At 38.4% G+C, this 17,109-nt stretch overlaps 1 protein-coding gene across 2 annotated transcripts in view; it reads left to right on the forward strand.

Moving 5' to 3' along the window:
• GPR158 (G protein-coupled receptor 158) overlaps window positions 1-17,109 on the forward strand; it is a 190,458-nt gene that overhangs the window by 8,771 nt on the left and 164,578 nt on the right. For both annotated transcript variants that reach the window (XM_077788579.1, XM_021533112.3), the window contains exon 2: window positions 5,903-6,008. In XM_077788579.1, the coding sequence (XP_077644705.1) occupies window positions 5,903-6,008 (106 nt within the window). The remainder of the gene's footprint in view (window positions 1-5,902; window positions 6,009-17,109) is intronic.

Raw genomic sequence — 17,109 nt, forward strand, 5'->3', positions numbered from 1 at the left:
ACGGGAGGAGCCTCAGGTGTCAGGTAGGATGCAGTATTTGAAGTTTAATATTCTTGAAAGCAGCAACCTCCAAAATGAGAATGGTCAAAAAAGGTATCTGCTCTGATAACACTGACTATGCTAAATACAGTGTATATTTGTCTAGAGGAGTGGACATTTGCAGATTTCTGATGGCCATAGAGAGAGATTGTTTTTCTTATCTCCTTGTTTTCTGGCAAAGAGGACTTATGAAGGACAGCGTGGAGGGCTGAATGAATATGACAGCAAGAATCTAAGCAGCTGTTTAGATGTGGGGGATGATGCCCACTTCAGTGTGTGATAATCATCCCTTATATCTTAACTATGAGTGCTCACAATGATTACAGGCACAAAAGTAAGTGAACAAACTTAGAGGGCAAACAGCGTGTTTAGCTGAGCTGAGATGACCTCTGTGCCAAAAAAGCTTTTGAAGATCTAGAGCACAAAGATACTGTTTATCACCATTTAAATATTGGCAGGCTATTATTTTGTACAGTTCTGGCTTAAGCTGACTAGGAGAAAAGAACATATTCCTCCTGATTTTTTTTTTTAATGATGTAACAGTAGAGGCAAAATAATATTCTGTAGATAGGTTTTACAACATGTTACAATGAAATATTATAACTACTGAAACTATCAAGATAGCTAGTAGTTTGGGAAAATAAGCTTAAATCAATTTCTGGCACAGATTTCAAGGCAAGCAGCATGCCAACAAACAGAACTGGAAATACAGACAGGCATTAAAGCCTCTTAAATCAAACCGCTGACCTGACAGAAAATCCTTGATGACATCATTCTTCAATGATTATCTTATATATAATTCAACTAATTCTTTCTTAACTGCGTGTTTAACATGGACATGCAATCCTTATATATCTCTTTTGTGTTGTAAGGACTGTAAAATTGTGTCAGGAAACAAATACCTATTGTTTCAAGGAGATTAACAAAATATGCTTACCTGCCAGATGGTCCACAATTACCAGTAATATTGTTGTTAACTTATGGCTGTGGCTTGTGTTCAGCCAGGCAGCATTGCCTGTGTGGATGAATGTGTTACGCTGACAAGCTGAGTCTACTCTTACACCCTTGATATTTGTCTTGATTGCTTACACCAAGATAGCAACACTGCAATTATTCCCAATTAGTTCGATAAATATAACACGGGGAGTTGGTCCATATACATTCTAGGAGGATGTGTTCTTTCATATGTTACATTTTCTGAATGCTGAATCAAAAATAACTGAAAGTATGGGTGGCTAAACAGGCTGTGCCAGCTACTGTATTAATCACAGATGAATTTCAGAAATATATCATGTTAGTGTGCTCTGTGTAATAGCAGTGGGGTGCAAGTCTGAGATGGGGTTTTAAAATGGATCTCAAATGAACACAGTAGAAGTCTTGTACCATCATGATACCTTTGCCACATATATGCTCAAAGAAACTTTGTTTTTGACAGTGCTGTGTCCTCAGGTTGTTTCAGATCCTGGAGCTACTTCAGAACTGTGATGTTGCTATGAAACACATATTGCAGAGGTCTAGTGAAAAAAGAATAATATGCACCATGGGGGGAACCAGTTGAAATCCTATGGCAGCTTGTATCTGTCAGGAGAGATTGCTGTCCTGTTTCTGCACTGTCCTGTTTCTTCTTCTTGTAGCTTTTCACCCCAAAACTCACAAAGCTCTGAGAAAAGGGAAAACCAGAATAACTTAGCCATGTCAAAAATTCAGATTGTGCTACAGAAGAGCTGCAGATGGGAGAAAAATGTAGGTAAAAGAGTTTGTATTGAATTCATGAAGATTGGGTTTTCTGAAAGACAAGCATTCTTGTAAGAAAAGCTTTAGTACAAGAGAAGTAAGAGGAACATGAGTTTAGTTTGAAATGAAGGAATTTTGTAGTATTTCTGGAAGAATTATTATGAAAATATTTTTGAGTTTGGATGACTTAAATGTAATCCTGACATAATTTAAGCATAAATTGAAAATGCTGGTGGAAGTGGGGCCAGATAACCTGGGAAGAATGTGGAGACTCTGAGCTTGACTGTGATCATGAGTATCTTGTATCAGCAATAGTGTGCCCAGCAGGACCAAGGAAGTGATCATTGCCCTGTACTCATCACTGGTGAGGTTGTACCTCAAATCTCATGTTCAGTTTTGGACCCCTCACTTTAGGAAAGATATCAAAGGGTCTGGAGCAAGTTCCAGAGAAGGGCAGTGGAGCTGGTGAAGGGTTTGGAGCACAAATTCTGTGAGAAACAGCTGGGGGAGCTTAGTCCAGAGAACAGGAGGCTCAGGGGAGACTTTACTGCTCTCTACAACTGCCTGAAAGGAGGTTGGGGCGATGTGTGATTGGGAGTAGTCAGCATGGATTTCTGAGAGGGAAATGGCATTTAACTAACTCAGCAGCCTTCCGTGTGTAGATAGCTGGTGACCAGTTGGAGGTCAGCCACTTTTGATATACTCCTGGTGGGCACCAGTTTGACGTGAATCACCAATGTGTGCTCATGGCAAAGAAAGCCAACAGCCTCCTGGTTGGTGAGAGGAAGTTTTGCCAGTGGGTTGAGGGAAGTGATCCTTCCTCTTCACCCAGCCTGGTGAGGCCCCATCAAGAGTGCTATGTCCACTTCTGGGCTCTTCAGCACAAGAGATAAGGATGTGCTGAAGCAAACCTAGTACAAGGCTACACAGATAATTAAAGGTTGGAGCTTCTGACTTGCAAGAAGGACCGAGTGAGCTGGTACTGTTCAGTCTGGAGTAGAAAAGGCTCCAGGGGCATTTTATGTGTAAGTACCCAGTGAAAAAGTGTAAAAGAGAGACAGACCTTTCTCAGCCTTATTCAATGAAAGGATGGAAAACTCAAGAGGCGCAAAATTGAAATACAAGAAATTTAATTTAAACATCAGAGATCTTATTTTTGGACACTGAGTTTGGTCAGTCACTAGATTGGATTTCCCAGAGATGGTGAAGTCTCCATTATTGAAGGTATAAAAAACCTCCAACTTAAGAGACTGCTTTGCGCTGATTGGATTGATCACTTCCAATGATAGTTGCTGTATGAATCTGATTTTAACATCTATTTTTAACAAAGTAATTGTATTAAAGAGCTTTCAAAGGATGCAAGTTCTTTAATCAGTTCTGATGTGAGAAGTCCAGAAGTATATTCCTTTCTTTCCAGTACATGGCTCTGAGTGTTGGGATGCTCTCCTGTTATCTGATGCTTGTCCCATTGGAACATGTCATGAATTCTCCAAATTGTAGCACTTCTGGTACAAAGCCATACTCAAATGCCTTCTCAGTGTACTTAACCCTAATTTCTCTGGCTTGTGTGTGTTGTCTTTCTCACGAGTAACCTCGAGCTACGTTTTCTTTGGTAAATATTTAGATCCTTTTTTACTGGCACTCTGCTTCTACAGGGCTTGCTCATGATAACACACAGCAAACTCTTAAAGGTGTTTCTTCTATTGGCAGTGATTAGTTTGTCCTTTATTTGAAATCTCCTCTTTGCAGAAATGTTTGAGGAGAGAAAGGTGAGTTTCCTCTCTTACTAGTTAAAAACAAAAGTATGAAAGGGAAAAACTTTCCACGTAAGGGGAAGAAAACCTCCTTCCATCAGGTGCTTCAGGTGAATGGGTTGCATTTCTATTAAAGTTGAATCATCACTGCTTTTCCTGCTGCATAAACTGATTTCTTTCGAGTAGTCAGGATGATGCTAATCTGATAGCTTTGCCAATGTGACTGGTATATAGCATGAATTAGGAGAACAAGGAGTAGTGTTGGTCTTGGTCCTGCTGCCTGCTTTGTGCCTGTATGCAGCCATGGAGATAGTACTCATTTGCAGAACAGGTCCTGTCCTAAGCCCACACACTAATATTTGTATTGGCTCATAAAGGTCCAGAAAATATTAGAAACCTACCTGGTGGGATCTACACATGACTGGATTTGTGATCTGTTATCTCTACTGCAATGGGCATCTGAATCAGGCACCTTCTTGCCAGGTTAAATTTGCAATCCACTGACATCAGCATTTTAAAGAGATAATCTGTGCAGTACATCAGTTTTTCCTCTTGAGGTTATTGCTCAGCTGGAACATGGAGAAAACGTTCCTTGGGGTAGAAACATGGTTTGAGCAGTCCCTGGTGAAACTGCTGCTCAAAACAAGTGTACAAAGGCAAAAACTAAAAATATATCAGAATATTCCAGAGGTGTGGTGTGTGCCATTTTAATTTTAACTTGCTAGAACTGGCACTTAAATATTTCAAGTAATTTCTAAATGGGCTCAGCATTAGATTGTTTAGATTCTAGTCAGGAGACTGAGTGGGATTGAGTGCTCCTGTACTTCTCCTGTTTAACTTCTCACTGTCTGTTTTATGTAATTTTCTCATGCATTCTTCTGACCACTTATATGATGTAGTTGTGTTTTTTCATTTACTATATAGCATGAAGATGAATGTCCAAATTTAGCTCTTGCTGTGGACTCTTGCTGTACTGGGGTCGGATATGAGGGAACAGTATTGTCCTGATTTTGATCACGCTCACTCTTATGTTCTGATTTTGCTTGTACATATCCTCTCAAATATATGGCTCTGTAGCTATCTTGTTAATATTATTGTGTTATGAGCATTAATTAAAAGAGGGAGCACACTTTGAGGTGAATGAGGTACTTCTGAGATAGAGGCTGGGCCATGCCCTTGTTAGTTCACAGCCTGAAAGAAGGGAAATGATGGTGTTTGTAGTTGGGGAAATGAAAACATCTGTCCCAAGTGGCTGGAATGATTGACTTGAAAGGAATGGTATTCTAGATTCAAGAAATTAGCACAGAGTATTCGTCCACTATGAATGAGTTTGTGTAGTGATTTATCAACTAGAAGTTGCATATTGACATTTTTGTCAAATCTGGACCACAGCAAAGCAGTCATAGATGACATACTGTGACAAAATGATGCTATAAATGTCCTAGGTCATTCTAAAGAATATGTAAATCTTTGAAGGCATTTTTTTTAAGCTATAGAACTATAGTCTTGTACCTTTTTTCTTCTAATGATTTTCAAGTTTTTTATACAATAGAGTGTTAGCTTTGAAACTGGCTTGTTAACTTTTCTTTCAAAAGAATTTTTGAGGTAAACTGTTGATGATGAAACCTAGAGACTTCTTGGTATAGGACTTAGACAATTCAGATGGTCCTCTGGGACATCTGTATGTAAGAGCCTTTTTTTTTTTTTTTTTGGCTTCACAGACTTCAGTGGTCTTCACAGACCTGTGCTGGCTTGTGCAGCTTTCTGATGTTGTATCAGGTTTTATTGCAGGGCAGGCTGGCAGAGGTGTGGAGAGAGGGCTTTGGATGCTTGCTGGAGGAGGATGTTGAACTGCAGAGAAGAGGCCTGAATGTCTCTGGAGGCTGGGTTGTCTCTGAGGAAAGTACAAAAAAAGGCTTTTTCCAGTTGTTTTGGCAAATGGGGTTCCATGGAGCAAAGGAGAGAAAGTAGTTTTTGCTGGATATAGGGTGAGGTGCACTGATACTTTGCATCAGAACTGGCTGGGAAGGTTGCTGGCAAAAAATAGTGCAGGTCTTTCACTGTATTTATTTTGGGTCTTTGCTGCACAGTAAAATGTGAAGGGCATTACATTGTTTGAACATACAACTTGTTCTTAACTGCTACCCTAGTCTTAATACGTAAGATTTACTGAGCTCTTGTCCGTAGTACATCTCAGTAAAATCTAAAAATGTTTCTGTGACCATGGCTCTGGAAGCACAAAACTTTTCTGGTTTTAGACATTTTATCAAATTCCATATTTAGAAGATGTAGTTCTGCTTTTCAGGCTACAGCATCACAGAAAAGCTTAACCTATTTCTGTAGTTGTGTTCAAGGCTGTTTCTCTCTGTTTTCAGAGGTGTTGTCAAAGTCGACATCAATCTGCAGAAGGTGGACATTGACCAGTGCTCAAACGAGGGATGGTTCTCAGGGACACACAGGTGTCATCTCAACAATTCTGAGGTATGTCTGTCCCTAGGGGACCTCACTTCAGTAACACTGAGCAGTGTTCTGTACTATAAATGTTATTTATTTCATAGATGTTGAGTGTGGTTTGTAAGGCTGAAGGAATCTTTGTGTGAGGTATTACGGAATGCATGAGTTTCAGGAGTGTCTGCACTTCAGAATTATTGCTGTTAAAACAGAAGCAAAATTATTGTGACGAGATAACAGTTACAGGGAAAAAGATTACTAAAGAAATAATTTGAGGTTCTGCTTTGCAAGTCAAGTAATTATTTTGTGCTCAAAATCAAAATAGGATTTTAATGTTAGTGTCACTTTTGCTTGGACAACTTTGCAAAATGTAGTGGAAGTAGCTGAAATGCTAATGGTAATTATTCAGAAAAACATGGTAATTTGATAGAATGATACAGAATAACCGGCAGAATTGGATACTGTAATTCCTTCTTAGTAGGAATGCCAACATTTTGACAGAGCTGACTAAAATGTTTGTGCTCAGCTCCTTCCTGCTTCCCCTTTCTTCTGAAGGTCTGTGTCTGATTCCATCTGTCAGCAAATCATAGCTCATTCGGCTAGGCCTGTCATATGTATTCAATGAAACTTTTAAACAAAATACATTTTGATTTTTCTTTTAATTCTCTTGTATAAAGGTGATTACAAAGGCACCCATTTTTTTTTCTGTGAGAGTAGGTACCTTGTGCACTTCTGTACTTTTGGAAAGAATAATTAAAGTGTAGGGGAAATTGACATTTGTCTACCAGAAGTCAGACGATTGCCTAATTTTCTGTAAAATGCCAATTTATCAAAGCCAAGTCTAAATTTATAGAAAAACAGTTGGTTTTGATGAATTCGGCTGCTAACATTTTTGAGCAAGAAGAACTCAGAATTTTTGTAAACATCTTTTTTTTGTATTTTTCTTTGATTTTTTTAAATGAAATAAACTTGAAATGCAAAATCAAGTCTTTGATAAAGACTGATTTAAGATAAAATATCTCTGCAAGTGAAAAAAAGTATTTCTCTGCCAAGTACTTTTTGACTTCAGAATTGAAGGGGATACTTTTTAAATAGCTCATGTTTCTTCCTAGAAGAAAATATTGTTTGCTGTGTGATCTGGTAAACCTTGTTTTTTAATCCATTCTAGCTATCCCAGGTGTGATAATATACTTTGGCAAGTGCTCCTCCTAATGTCTTAAGAGCAAAATATGTTAGCAGAAGGGTGGGATTGTAAACTGCATCTCTGTAACCAAGAATAAAAGGAAAAAAATCCAGTCCTAAGTCTCTTGTAGTTTAGCCCCAGTTGGCAGCTAAGTACCATGCAGTCATTCATTCATTTCTCCTGCCCCCACTGCCATGGGGAGGAGAACTGGGAGAAAAAAGACAATACTGGTGGGTTGAGGAGGAAAATTGGGGGAAAAAAGACAAAACTGGCGGGTTGGGAAAAGAACAGTTTAATAATGGAAATAAAGTACAATATGGTAATAATGATAATAAAATATACTATTACTAAAATGATGGGGGAAAAAAAGGAATGTTAAACCCAAGAACCAACCAGTGATGCACATGCCTGTCCTGTCCTCCAGCTGCAAGTGACCCTTCCTGCCCAACTCTTCCCAGCTTATATATTGGGCATGATGTTTCATAGTGTGGGATATCCCTTTGGCCAGCTCAGGTCAGCTGTCCTGGCTCTGCTTGCTTCTTGTGCACTTCCTCACTGGCAGAGTATGAGAGACTGGAAAGCCTTTGACTTAATGTAAGCATTGCTTAGCACACTGGTGCTTTGGCTGTTGCTATCAGCATTACCCTCACAGAGAATCCAGATCACAGCACTGTACCAGCTACTGAGCAGAAACTACCACAGCTGAACCCAGGAGAAGGTCCCATGGGCTGCTTTCCATACTTGTTTCATTGGAACCCACTGTGTGGAATAAGTGTAATTTACATAGCTGTGCAACAATATTTTCCATGCAGTTTTGCTTATAAATGTTAATGAAATCATATTCCCTGTGCTCTCTAGGAGAAGTTAAATACCTGCTGATGATTCAATGCTCTGCCCCCATTTACAAAGTTGTCTCCAGTGGAGTAGGAAGAGAATGGAGATATGTGGATTTCCAGTTCTGCTCTACTTAGACCCTCCTTGCACACTTCAGTTTTGTTAGGTGACTTGAGTATTTACTGCAGCATAGCCTCTGTTCAGACTGTTTGATAAGCCTTTGCCATAGTGAATTTCTGATTTGGCTCTGTAAGTGTTTACTGCATAGCCCATACCTGGTGCACAGTCCACCAATACCATTAAACCAAAGGCATAAAGCTCAGTATTTCAGAATATTTAAAAATGTTGGAAATACAGCTCCCTTCTTCCCTAATGCTATGAAAATATACTGACTTTATGCAGGAATGAGAGGAAAAGACCAATGTTATAGATTAATCAAAATGCTTTTATAGTGGCTAAAATCCATTAGACACATGGCAGACAAAATCTACTTTCTGTGCTGTTCTGAAGTGTTTATTTTCTTAATAAAAATCAGTGGAAATGAGGGAGATGGAGGTGCATGGAGACATATGGTAAGCCAGTGGTCTGTATGTGCTAGACAGAAAAAAGGGAAGGTATGGATGGGATCCAACTTCTTCCAGAAAATAGAAATTGTTGTTGAAAGTACTGTATTGCCTTCACCTAGGTGGGCACAGCAGGTATTAGGAGATGATGCTAACTGTGGCATTGGAATTTGTCTTTAGAAGGTCATCAAGAACAACCTGCTTGTGATGGAATAGTTGTAGTGCTAGTCCTTGCTTGGAAAAAAAATAGTGTCAGGTTGAGTGATTTAGGAATATTTTGCTCAAATATGCAAAATGCTAAGATGTACTAATCTTCCTTAAACTTCATCTGTCCTTAGATTTAGTTGTTCCTTATGATTGGTGGATCTTATACTTGCTTTATGTATGGTGCCCTTGAGTACAAAAAACAGAAACAAGCACTAAGAACTTTGGACTCCCCATTTCTAAATTGACTACCTAAATTCCTAATATATGGTGGATTTTTTTTCTTGATTTTTTCTCTTTTGTGGACAGTACACATACATGCCTGATTTTGTAGCAATCTAGATGAACAAGAGTGACCTCCTCTAACCACAGGGTAACTGGACATGGCTCAACTTAGCAGGAAGTTAGGTGATACTTAACACAGGAAAGCCACATTGCAGCCATGGCTAAAGTCTATTTCAGTTGTTACGTTTTTCTCCTTTCTTTTAATAACTGGATCAGCCAAAAAGAGGCTGATGGCCAAGTGTTATTTTTGTGAGAGAGCTACATTCTGCTTCCTGCCTTCTACCTTGACTCCCAAATAGGAAACAGCTTCCCCAAAAGCTATTGGGCAAGATATTTGGATTCTCTGGGGCTGCAACAAATATGACAGGTAATAGCTACAGAGTTAGAAATAATTAAGTTGGGTAGATCATAAAATCATGCAGACAAGTCTGAAAATAACAAACAGAAAAAGTGTAGTTACCCAATAACAACTGCAAAGTGATTTCATTGTATAGGCAGTACTGTACAATGCGCAGTCAAGGCTGGTTATGGGAGTAAGAAAACATGCACTTTTACCCTGTTTGAAACCCTTGAAGACTTTTACTATATTGGATTTCTTCTCCATAAACACTGACAGCAGCTGCTGACACTCTAGTAACAACTTTAGAGTCCTTGTGGAGCCACCAGCAATATTATCAGGGCTCAGGAGCATCTGAAGAAATCAGCTGGTGTGGCCCCTTGAGCTTGGCCAGATCCTTCCAGCCAGCAGCGCCAGTCTGTGAGCAGTGGCAGCAGACTCCACAATGTTCCCCTGGCCTTAATGAGCCTTCCAACAGCTTGCAGTGTGAGGCAGGCTCAGCTGACATCCCTTTGGGTTTTAACAGTATTCCACAAATGACAGCGTGCAAAAATATCTAGAGGAAATGAGGGAAGCAGAGTAAACAAGAAAGCTGCATTGCTGTCTGCATAAACAGTGGCTGTATATCTGTGTTTGTAGAAGGATGCATAGGCTTACTGTGTGTTTATTGTGCACAAACACAAAACCAATTTAAAAAGGAAAACAAATTAGCAGTGCAGCCAAAATATTTTTTCATTGTTTAGCAAAACTTTTGGGTCCACTTTTGGGTTACAAGCAGCTGAACAAGGGGAAGGCAGGGGCTGGTTAAAAATAGAATTGTAATGGGGACTGAATTGGGAGGAGGGCTGGGGGAACCCACTGCTTTCCACATTTTTCAAGCAAATGCTTTTCAGTGCCCTTGTCAGACTGGGAAAAGGCTATTAATGTGCACAGTCCGTGGGAGGGGAACTCTGGCAAGAGATTAGCATCTGAAGTCATAACCCACTGGGTCATACTCAGTGTCATTGATTTTGCTTATTATTTGCATGTATTTTCTGTCCTATCCTTTAGGAAAAGTGCAGTCAGAATAAGAAGAATTTGAAATCAAAGCTGTTTGGTGATTCAGTCTGAGTGAATGGGTTTGTGGACTATAGTTAGCTTCTAATTTGGAAATAATAATTATTCTTGCTACAGATTGCATTCAAAAAAGGATAGGAGCAGTGCCCAACCAGAGCAGAGAGCATGTCAGGATATATTTTGTCTTAAAACAACATCATTGGTGGTATAAAAAAAATACTAAATGCTGTATCAAATCCTGGGCTGATGGAGGAATTTAAGGCAGAAAGGGCAGTGACTAATTTCAGTATGCAGGTATAAGAAAACATAGCCAGCACTTCTTGGATTCAGAAACAGACAGGTGTATGTATCTGTTCTTTCCAACAGCTTAGGGTATTTGAAGAGCATGCAGTAGACACAAAAAACCATTTTGGATGCTATTTTAAAAATAACTTTTGCATCATCTGTGTTCATAGGAAAAGTCCCCTTATGACAGTAAACCAGATCTAATCTGGCACTCCCCCAGACACTGTTACATAAAATAAGGTGGAGGTTTGTTAGAATTCTCAGTGATAAACAAGGTGCTATGAAAAACAGCTTTCAGTTTAAGGAAAAGGCAGGTTGCTTAGTTACACCATCTTTACTTTAAAGACAAAAAATTTAAATGAGTCTGTGTTTTGCAGGAGCTAATCTTGGTTATCAATGTTTTCTTCAAAGAAGAAAACCTTTGCAAATATTCCTTTCATCCTAGTTAGCAGTCTTAACTTGAGCATTTAAATTCATCTGGGTCAGTTCTATTTGGGGGAAGGAAAAACAGAAGCAGAGTTAAAACATGAAAAGAGGTAGATGGTTGGCTGAATGATGTTGTCTGTCAAATTAAAATAGCCAGGAGATTTTTGGTTTATCTTGCATATGACAGGTGATGTAGCATTACATCTGTTTCCAGTTCTTTCAGATCTATGACTGCAAGTTTTGGATCTTTCTCTGCTGAACAGAGATGTTCAGATGATCCTATCAGGCATTGCTGATTAGTTGTACTGGTGCTTTTTCCTGTTTTGTTTGGGAAGGGAAGAGGTGAGGCCCAGAAGTTCAGTTGGCTAGTGGAACGTGAACAAAATATACCTGGTGGGAGCAAAGGGGAAGTTGCAGAGAGGGGGATGGGTTCAGGGAAGAGCTCTTCCCAGGAGAGAGATTGAAAAACTGTGGCTGGGGCAAGAGAAGGAGGATCAGGGTGTATTGGGAGGCACAAAAACCCTTGCAACAGGGAGCCTGGGGACTGTAGCCAGGTTTCACCATTCTCATGGCAGACTGGCTGTGAATTGCCTTTCCCAGAGTGAAATGGCAGAAGGTGTAGCAAACCCAGGCATAAACAGAACACAGCTTCATTCAGAGTTCTCATTTGCTATCGCTATGTTCAGGGGCCTGTACAATGTCTGAAAAATGCCTCTAGTAGCATTAAGCACAATTAAGAGACACACATTTCGATGAATACACAGCAATTTAATTTCAAAGCATCTGGTCCATTCTGTGAGAGATTTGACATGCTTATATTGTGAGGTGATACAAAGACTATTATCCCCATTTTACAGCTGGGCCACAGACAAAATTATTATCTCTAAACTGACAGACTAGAATTGAAGAGTGATCTCCAGGTGTGTGAATTACCTTCTCCAGAGTTTGATTTCTGCAGAGAGGTGTGCCAAGATGTAAGCTGAGAGTCCCCATGTGCTTCATCCAGGGCTCAGGCTGGGTCATTTCAGAATGAGGTTTTGAAATCATGGGTTTTTGAACCCCATGCATCACAGAATGTTCCCACACCATGCTCTAGATACTTCCAGCAAGACTTAAGCAGCCTGATGTACTTTGGAAACCTGTGTCTGATGAGCTTCAGAGTTTTCTTAGTGATCTTGACTTGTGGCAGAATTTTGGTCAAAAATTAAGTCACCCAAACTCCTCTTAGATAAACACACTGTTGTCTTTGAAAAGGACACAGCTTCCTATGAACTGTGCAGACTCTGTTCTTGAGTTAACCATCAGTTTACTCAGTAATGTACTGCAGAGGGGTTTTTTCATAGTTAAAATAGGAAAATTCTGCTCATATGTACTTACTGCAGTGAATTTTTTTCTTTTGAAAAAAACTGGGTTTTTTCAAGACTTAGACAAGTTTTTTTCTATTGGTTAACTGTTTCTTATCTTACTTTAAAAAAATCTTTTATCAACTGTAGCAACTGTTTTTCCTGTTTTTTTTCATACTTCATCATACATACACAAGAATCAAGTTTAATTTAGCCTAGAGAAGAAAAGTCATTCATTTTTCTATAATAAATTAAAGTTAGCTTGAAAACATATTAAAGTTCTCATGAAGAAAAGCTGGGGACAATAGCAACTGAATCTTTGTATTCAAAACAATGTACTGAATCACAGTAATAATCTTAATGAAAAAAAACTAATTTAGCTTTATTTTTAAGCACAATTTTATAACACTAGACATTCAAATACAGTCATTTTTTGTTGGTGACTTCTGTTAGGAGGTAAATGCTTTTTTGCAAATGAAAAATGACTGCTTTTGGTTTATCTATGCTTTAGTTTAAACCTCAGTAATTTGTATGACTTTTTCTTCTGGTTTTCATTTGCCAGTACTGCAAACTGATGGCTATCAAAGACTGATCTGGAAATTTCTTAGTCTTTACTAACCTACTTAGAATTATATTTTGTGTTTCTTTAATACTTTCTTGCGCATTGCTGTTTGAGATAATGAATATACTAAGCATTAGTACTAATATGGGAATGCAGAGCATTTGACTTTTGATCTTCAAATTTTTGAGTATTACTGCCTTTTTGTGTTTTGACTATTTTGTAAGCTGAGTTTCATCCTACTGCATTTCTTTATTGTTCATCTATAAAGACATTATTCTTTTTCTATCACTGAAAAAGTAGTGAAAGGAAATACACTTTTTCCCAACATCCTATGTATATAAAATTCCTAAGATATACAAGGTATTTGTTGTCTTTGATTATCCCTTAACTTATAAAAGACGGTGAGGGAATGTAGATATTGTTTAGAGACTGATCAGACAATATTTGTTATACTGTACTGTTTTCTTCTTGCTACAGGATCAGAATCCCTCTGAAGTTAATTTGGTCTCCAGATTTACCATGGCTTTTCTCAAGGCAACTGGTTTTCATTTACTTGCATGAAATAGGTAGTAGGATTTTCTTACTGAGCTCTACTCTTTTTGTCAGAATGTCATAGCTACTTTTTTTTCACCATCAATTCCATCTAAACATTTTAATTTTCCTCTTTCAAATATGGTTGGCTAGGGGAAAATGTATTCATGAAGAGGTATAACTGTGCATTCTAATTTAAGCAAAGTGTACCCCATATCGTTCACTTTAATCAGTTATAGTCTTACAGTTACATTTAGAAATAAAACTACTTCAATTGGCTTGACCTGAGAAACAAATGGAACTTTCTCTCTTGCTAATAAACTGAAATATTTGCAACCCTCAAATATTTTTGTATGTTTTTATATTAATGTGTGTTTACAGCGGACCTGTGTAGGTGTGCACATGTATGAACATCATATAAATGTGTGTGTCTGAACATCTATACGTATGACTGCTTGGAGCTGTGACTTACTTGGGCCTTGGCACAGAGGCACTCTGCCAGAGCAGCTTTGTGCTGAGATGTTACAGAGGCTGGGGGAGACACTGCTCCTTGTTTTGCACCCCAGCACAGGCTGCAGGGCTGAGCAGCTGGGAAGCAGCTTTGTGCAAAAGGTTCACGGGGTCCTGGTGGGCACCACGTTGGCCATGAGCCAGCAGGGTGCTCTTGCTGCCAACAGCCCCTGGGGCTGTGTTAGGCAGAGCTTTACCACTGGTGGAGGCTTCCTCTGCAGGGCTGTGTCCCCTCCTGGGCTCCTCAGTTCCAGAGACATGGATGTTCTGCAGGGAGCTCAGCCAAGGGCCACCACAGCCATCAGGTGTTTGGAGCACTGTTGGATGAGGAGAGGCGGAATGAGCTGGGACTGTACAGCATGGAGAAGAGAAGGTTTTGGGGATTTTCTCTACGTAAAGGAGTGACAGACTCCTCTCAGGGGTAGACAGTGACAAGGCAAGAGGTAGAACATCAAACTGAAGCAGTAAAAACCCCTTTTTTTTGATTGCACTGTGAGGGTAGTCAGGCACCAGAGCAGGCTTCTGAGCTACCTTCCAGGCTCAGCTGCTGTGATTCTGCGATCAGCTGCTCTTTCATCCTTTGTATGATTCATTTTTCCTGTCTATGTCAAGAAAACATGGCCTTCTTTCTGAGCTTTGCATTTCCACTCTGCTTTATTTATATTTGTGAAAAGACTGTCTTCCATTGCCATCTGCTTTTGCTCATCACTTTTTTCTTTTAAACTTCTGATAACTATGTGAACATGTGCATGTAATTTTTTGAGAAACCATTTGCTTTAGACCATTCTTCTATAACAAGATCAAGATTTTTTTCTTCTACTACAATAGAAGAAATGGAATCAATATATCCAGATTATTTTTTTTTTTTTTTAGATAATAGCTGTAAGCATCTCAGCTTACTTTCAAAACTTCTCTGAAAGTTGATTTAGTAGAGATAACATTAAGTTTTGAATTATGCTGGCTTGCTACTTGTGCAAGGTTTGAAATATTTTTATCCCTTCATATATATTATCTAAGTATCTAATGGTTAAATCTTTGAGTGGAAGGAAGATTTAAAATATAGATTTGGCGGTGCATTTAATTGGACAACAAATGCTGCATTATAAATTGGGAGTTTTTCAAATATGCTATAAGGTATAGAATACTGTCCTAGAGTTAACAGGATTGCTAGGGCTGTTTAGTAAATTGATATAGGTTCTTTTGAAATTAAGACATTCTGATACTTGTTTTTGTCCTGAAATGCAGTGAAGCAACACCAGCAGTGCATTTTCCTGAATTAACATTTTAATAAGTGTAATTTTGAAATATGAAAACAAGTATTTCAGGTAGCTTCTCTTGGAAATTGTATAACTTGAAAGACTGGTAAAACTTGATTAAAAATGTGCATTTCTTGTGGGGAGAAAATGAAAAAAAGATGCTTGGAGAGGGTCCTGCTGTGGGATAATGGCAGATGACTTTGTGATACATATTGAGCATTTCTAAAAACCAATCTACCAGTCAAAGCCCCCCCAGATGCATGTTGTTTTTTTCTTCTTAAAAAGTTTAGAAACTTTTGATACAATTTGTCCAGTTCCATCACTAATCATATTTATTATATGCTGTTGGATATTCATGGTGTTATTTTAGCTCAGCCAAAGCATCTTATCTCCCTTCCAAGAAAGGAAGTCAAAGAAAACAGCACTCCAGAACTTGTAAACTTTTACCAGCCATGATAAGACATCATTACCTTCCAATATATAGAGCACATGGCGAAAACTGGTTTTAAGCATGTGAGAGCAAATATTTGCTCTGTAGAGCTTAAACTCCATAATTCATGTTGTTCCACTGCCCTTCAAAGTAAATACACTGGCTGAAGGAGGCATTTCTTGGTTGCTTAGTTATACAGAATTTTTATATGGATAACTAACACATGCTTGCTTGAAATAAATGTCTAAATAAAATGCTGCTGTCATCCTCATATGAAAGTTTGGGAATATTTTTGTAAAAAATGGTGAGACTGATTTTTTCCTTTTTCTTGGTAGTAGAATGAATTTTAATTTTTAAGTTTGGGTTTTTCCATAATAATGATTGCTTTCTAAGGGACCACTTTATTGCTACATAGGCTGTGAATAAAAAGCAATTCTCATGAAGTATTATTCAGTAAGCTACTTAAGGAAGAAATATTTTTGCATATTTAATGCACATTTCAGTTATGTTTCATTTCCACAGGTGATTGAGTGTTGCTTTTAATTTTACATAAGTGGATTACTCTGCTTTCTAACATTGTTTTTTTTTTTTTTAAATGATACATTGTAGCAGTCATTTTTGTTACAAGTGTAACCTAAAAATATTTTCTTCAGTGATTACATGGTGGTATGAAGAGACATTTTGCATCTTTGTCATGCTGCAGCAAATTTAAATGTTTCACCTATTTGTGTATCTTTGTTGTAACTTTGCTAAATGGTGAAAATGTTGAAATACCTGTAATAATTGAGATGAGAATAAGTGAGAAGTCCTTACTTCTCACTGAATTTTCCATAAGCTTTACATTAATTCTGTTTGAATTTGTGTGTAACACAAGAAACGATTGCCATGGGTCGCAGATGTGGGAAAGAAAAGGAAGTTGGTGTGGGAGGGAGGCACCATGTGCATCCCTGGTGCCACAGAAACTGTCTCTATGAACTGGGACCATAACCTTCAAAGTCCAATCCAGGAAAGAGTGATGAAGAAGAGGCGGGCTTGAAAAGCATGAATTCTATACAACAGCTGTACACTTACCTTTCTAGTAAGAGTTACATGAACGAATAACATTATTATTAAAAGGAAAGAATACCTCACTTGTCCATTGTAAGCATCAAGCATTTGACTGTGCTCTTCCTTCATTTTTTTTCTCCAAATATATAAACACTGATACAAAGAACAGTTCTAGTGTTTTCTGAGTTTTTTTCCCCCTATTATTTCTTGCCTTGGTTAAGTCCCAAATAATTTTGGGTTGCAAGTGTGAGTATGTTTGCAATTATCCATTCAGATCAT

Source organism: Lonchura striata, chromosome 1 (assembly GCF_046129695.1).
Source record: "Lonchura striata isolate bLonStr1 chromosome 1, bLonStr1.mat, whole genome shotgun sequence".
NCBI classification, from domain to species: Eukaryota; Metazoa; Chordata; class Aves; order Passeriformes; family Estrildidae; genus Lonchura; species Lonchura striata.